Source organism: Bubalus bubalis, chromosome 9 (genome assembly GCF_019923935.1).
Source record: "Bubalus bubalis isolate 160015118507 breed Murrah chromosome 9, NDDB_SH_1, whole genome shotgun sequence".
NCBI lineage: Eukaryota > Metazoa > Chordata > Mammalia > Artiodactyla > Bovidae > Bubalus > Bubalus bubalis.
In genome coordinates, this window is record NC_059165.1 from 30,141,010 (window position 1) to 30,146,283 (window position 5,274).

General features: G+C 52.6%; 1 protein-coding gene across 1 annotated transcript; it reads right to left on the bottom strand.

The window, feature by feature from the left end:
• Positions 1–2,863: 2,863 nt before the first annotated feature.
• FBLL1 (fibrillarin like 1) lies at positions 2,864–4,443 on the bottom strand. The gene has a single exon (XM_006065095.4). The coding sequence runs from the start codon at positions 3,971–3,973 to the stop codon at positions 2,975–2,977; it is 999 nt and encodes a 332-aa protein (XP_006065157.1). The 5' UTR covers positions 3,974–4,443; the 3' UTR covers positions 2,864–2,974.
• Positions 4,444–5,274: the final 831 nt, after the last annotated feature.

The following is a 5,274-nucleotide window of genomic DNA, read 5'->3' on the forward strand; positions in this document are numbered from 1 at the left end:
ATACAGCCTCAACAGTCTAAGACACCTAAGCACCCCAAATTTAATGCCTTCTGGGGACCCAAGCAGGTCAGATGCTACCTGTGTCCTGGAACCTCGCTGCCCATGGGAGTTACAGTCCCATACTTCCTTCCTGCCATTATCCTCCAAAACCAGGTTTCAGCTTCCCTCCCTACATTCCCTTAGTCCTTATTCCCATATTTCTCCTGGGATATACCATCTCATCCCATTGGCCCAAAGACCCATCCAGAGCTCAGAGACATTCTTTATGAGTTTTTTTTTTAATGCCATTTCTCCACTGATGGTCCCACGTCAAGCAGCTTCACACATTAACTATAAATTGTCTGTGTATATGTGGGAATGCTCACACCAAGGAAAGAGGCCAAGGTTCCCCTGCCCTTTCCTCAGTCTGGAAGGACAGAAACCCTGTATGGAGGCTCCAAAAGCTCCTTGTTGAGGCTGAGCTGACTCTGAGGAAGGACCGGATCCCTTAAGATTCTGGAAGTAATCATCCTGTTTCCTGGGAGTCCATTATCAGCCTCAGGGTTTTTTCTCGCTTTTTAAAAATTTTTTGGCCACTCTACCCAGCATGTGGGGTTCCCTGACTAAGGATTGAACTTGTGCCCCCTGTAATGGAAGCATAGAGTCTTAACCCACTGGACCAGCAAGGAAGTCCTCTTTTTTTTTTCCCCGCTGTTTTTTTTCAGCCTCCAGGTTTCATCTCAGCCATGAATCCATTAGCTTAGGATTGGAGAAAGGGCTTTTGGAGTCAGACTCCTGTAGGTTTGGTTTCTGGCTGTGAGTCTTACTGGAGGATCTGAAGCGAGTCATGTCATCTCTCCGAACTTCAGTTTCCTCATCTGTTAAATAGAAATGATCCTGGCTTTTCATGGTTTTAATGAAGAGTTCACACTGTTTATGGAAATGCCTGGATTGGGGTCTTGCAGACATTTACTCTATTCACCCTCTTCTTCCTGAGTCAGTCTGGCCAACAAATCTGAATGGTAGCTCTCCCCCTGCATTGTAGCTCGTGTGTGTGTGTGTGTGTGTGTGTGTGTGTGAGTGAGTGAGTGAATGATAGGGAAGTGGAGGGGAGGAGCAGAAGGGTGGCCAGTTAAAAATCTGATTTATCTTCTTCCTGTGTGAAGGAAGTGTATCCTCAGAAAACGCAGACCACCCATAGTCTCTGTATGAGCACACCTTTAGGAAGGTGGACCCGCTTTCCAAATGATGCATTAGGGACCAGTCATTCCCAGATGAAATATCCAGGACTTTGGCAATTGGCAGTGGGGAGTTCTTGAATGGATGAGTGAACGAATAAATAAAAGCCCTTTTAAAAGCCTGATTTGGAACATTCACAGCTCTCCTGGGGTTGTTTACTCTCCTGCTCCCTTTGGGCTGGTGTGGAGAGCCAGAGTTGATGTACTGAACTTCAGGATCTGCAGGAACTGCCTCTCAGAGACAGATACTTTCTGAGAGTCATTTTCCTGGTATTTCTCAGGCCCTTGGTGATGCCACTTTGAATGTGTTATGCCTTGCACTGGGAATACTGTTAGGTGGACTCACAGTCTACCTTCATACCCTGTATTACTATTTTGAAATCTAAGAGAAGGGGGACTTCTCTGGTGGTTCAGTGGTTAGGACTCCACACTCTCACTGCTGAGGGCCCAGGTTCAATCCCTAGCCACAGAACTAAGATTCCCACCAGCCATGTGGCATGGCCAAAAAAACGTAAAGGGTGGTATCAGGAGGGAGAGAAAGAACACAGAGGAGTCAAGAGAGTCCTAATCCATGTCTTTGTGTTAGGACTTGTACGGTCTCTTTAGCATGGGCCCTGTCGGGGAGAGGTAAGATCCTACTGGTGTACAAGAAATAGCAATGGATTATGAGCTCCAAAGACTGGCAATTGAGTTCCATCTGGCTGTGCAAATTTGAGCAACCAGTTTACCTTCAGAAGCTCTGTTGCCTCTTGTGTAAAAGGGTAATGGTAACAAAGCCACCCTGGGGCTGGCGTTCTCACTATACATACCGTGTGCTCAGTCACTCAGTTGTGTCCAACTCCTTGCCACCTCATGGACTGTAGTCTGCTAGGCTCCTCTGTCCATGAAATTTTCCAGGTAAGAATACTCATGTGGGTTGCCATTCCCTTCTCCAGAGGATGGTCCTGACCCAGGGATTGAACCCAGGTCTCCTACATTAGCAGGCAGATCTTTACCACTGAGCCACCTAAGAAGCCCCATTACACATACCAGCAAATGCAAAAGATCTTATTTGAAGAGGAAAGTTGTTGTTTAGTTGCTTAGTCATATCCGACTCTTTTGTAACCCCATGGACTGTAGCCTGCCAGGCTCCTCTGTTCTTGGGATTTCCCAGGCAAGAATACCAAACTGGACGGCCATTTTCTTCTCCAGGGGATATTCCAGACTGAGGGACTGAACCCACATCTCCCGCATTGGTAGGCGGATTCCTTAACAGTGAGCCACCAGGGAAGCCTGAAGAGAAAAGTATTGACTATTATGATTAGAACTCTGGCTTGGAGTCAGATGGGGTGTGTTAGTCCCAGTGCCACTCCCTGGAGTCAGGCTTGGTCACCTGATGTGTCAACGTGTAGGAAGTGCTCCAGCTGGCCCCCCCACCCCCGCCTTCCAAAGATGATTTTATAAGCCCATTTCCCCAGCCCCTGTGATGAGGAAGTACATGTGAAGAGGGGCCCTGACAGTCAGGATTTTGAGTGGCTGGAGTAAGCACAGTCCCCAAGCTGTTACTCCTTTATGGACCCCTTTCACCAGGTATCTTAGTTATTTTAGGGTTTGGTGGATTTGGAGATGTGGGGATAACTCAGTGTGGCCTCACTGATACACCTGGGTACTGTTTCTTTATGTCATTTAATACAAAAACAGTGCACGAAGAAAACGAATGGTAACACAAAGCACAGTACAGTCTTGGGCACATCTCAGGGACAGCCCGAGCTGGGTGGCTACTTGCCGCTGCTCTTAGGAAGAGGCCGATAGACCCCGACCACCACAGCGTGGTCCCTTTCGTAGGGCTCCAGAGTCAGCTGCTCTTGAGGCTTTAAATTCTCCTGCTGCAGCTTCCTCACCTCAGAGGCGAACACCGCCTCGGCGGACGCAGTGGAGTCTATGCAATTGGCCTTGATGGAGATGAGGAAGTGGCCTCCGTTGCGCAGGAAGGTGTGGGCGTTCAGAGCCACGATGCGGGACTGGTCCGGCTGTGCCACGTCGGCGAAGATCACGTCCACCATGCCGATGAGCATGCGGTACTTGAGCGGGTGCCGCGCATCTTCGAGGACCGGGATGATGTTGGTTCGCTTCTTGGCCACGTTGACGAGATCCCGGCCAGCGCGGTGGGAGAACTCAACGGCGTAGACCAGGCCGTCCGGGCCGATGATGTCGGAGACGTGGGACACGGTGGTCCCCGAGGCGGCACCCAGATACAGCACTTTGGACTTGGGCTTGATGTGAATCTGGTCGACCCCGCCCAGGATGGCCGCGGCCAGCTTGGAGCGGAAGGGGTTCCACGTGCGGTATTCCAGCTTCTCGCCGCCCTCGGTCACCGTGACCCGGCGCTCGCCGTACACCGACTGGCCCGGCACCATGTTCAGCGTGACTAGCGCGTCCTCCGCCCCGCGGTAGATGAAGACGCCCTCGTGCCGGTGCGGTTCCACCGACACCGTCAAAACGCTCTTCCTGCGGCGGTTCTTGTTCTTGGCCACGCCGCGCAGCTGCCCGCCGCCTCCGCGGTCCCCCCGGCCATCTCCTCCGGCGCCACCGCGCCCCCGGCCCCGGCCGCCACCGAAGCCGCGCGTCCGCGCCCCAAAGCCGCCCTTGCCTCCCGGGCCGCCGCCGTCGCCTCCTGCTCCCTTGCCCGCTCCGCCTCCGCCCCCGCGCCCTCCGCCCCAGCCGCCGCCCCCACGGCCGCCAGACCCGCCACGACGCAAGCCCACCGCCGACTTCATGGTGCGCCCTGGGCGCTCCGGGACCGGGGTAGGGGTGGGGGTGGCTGGCGGCGGTTGTCAGGGGTTACCGATGGCTTGGAGTGGTTGTCAGGGACGGCCGGTACCTGGGCGTGGTTGTCAGGGGTCACCTGTGGCAGAGATGTTTTCAAGGGTCACTGGAGGTTCCAGGCGGTGGTCCTGATGCTGGAGGAAGGTTAGCAGCAGCTGTTGCCTGCTAGCTTAGCCGCGGCAGGCTGCAGGGGCGAGGTGGGCGCGGGCGGTGGGGACGGGCTCTGCCGCAGTGCCCGCATCCCTGGAGCCGCCCTTTGACGCAGCGATGGGCGTCATTGCATCACACTCGCTATGGCGACCCGGTAGCCCCAAAAGCCCCTCTTCCCAGCCCTCTCCAGCTGCTTGCTCCATTGTAGGCGTCCCTTTCTCTCTTCCCCACCTCTGCTTTCTCAGAGACCCCTGACAGTTCTCCAGGGGTGTAAGAAAGGGGGAATCTCCTTGGCAGGAGAGGGGGAGACAAACTTCGGTTTCTGTCCCTACTCTGCCACTCGCTTCCTGTGTAGTCTCCGAAAGCTTTATCTGACCTTCTCTGAGCGTCTTATCTGAACTTGAGCAAGTGTCTTGACATCCCTGGGTCTCATTATTCCTTCTGTAAAACAGAACCTACCTCAAAGGTTTGTTTTGAAGCACCACATACCCTTGCCTCAGCTATGGTATGTGTTAAGTGCTCTATATAAGCATTAGCATTTTCTTAAAATCTTTAAAAAAATTACGATTTATTTTATTTTTGGCCATGCTGGGTCTTCATTGCTTTGCTGCTTTGCTAGGGCTTTCTCTAGTTGCAGTGAGCAGTGGCTTCTCTTGTTGCTGAGCGCAGGCTCTCGACACTAGGGGAGCATCAGTAGTTACTGCAGACCCGCTCTTAAGAGTGCAGCCTCAGTTGTGGCACGTGGGTATAGCTGCTCCCAGGTATGTGGAATCTTCCCCAATCAGGGATTGAACCTGAATCCCCCGCACTAGCAGACGAATTCCCATCCACGGTGTCACCAGGGAAGTCCAGCATTAGCATTTTTTTTTTAAATAAAAACTTTTGGCCGCAGCACACAGCTTGCAGATCTCAGTTTCCTGACAGGAGAGGGCATCCAGGCCACTGCAGTGAAAGTGTGGCATCCTAACCACTAGATCACCAGAGAACCCCCTGTTTAGTTTCTCAGTGTACTGGGTTGGCCAAAAAGTTCATTTGGGTTTTTCAGTAAAGTAGAAAATCCGAATCAATTTTGTGGCCAACTCAGTATTTCTTTTGGTCAATT

What these genes read in the sequence shown, in the direction of transcription:
- FBLL1 (XM_006065095.4), bottom strand. Translation starts at nt 3,973, where the DNA reads ATGAAGTCGGCGGTGGGCTTGCGTCGTGGCGGGTCTGGCGGCCGTGGG.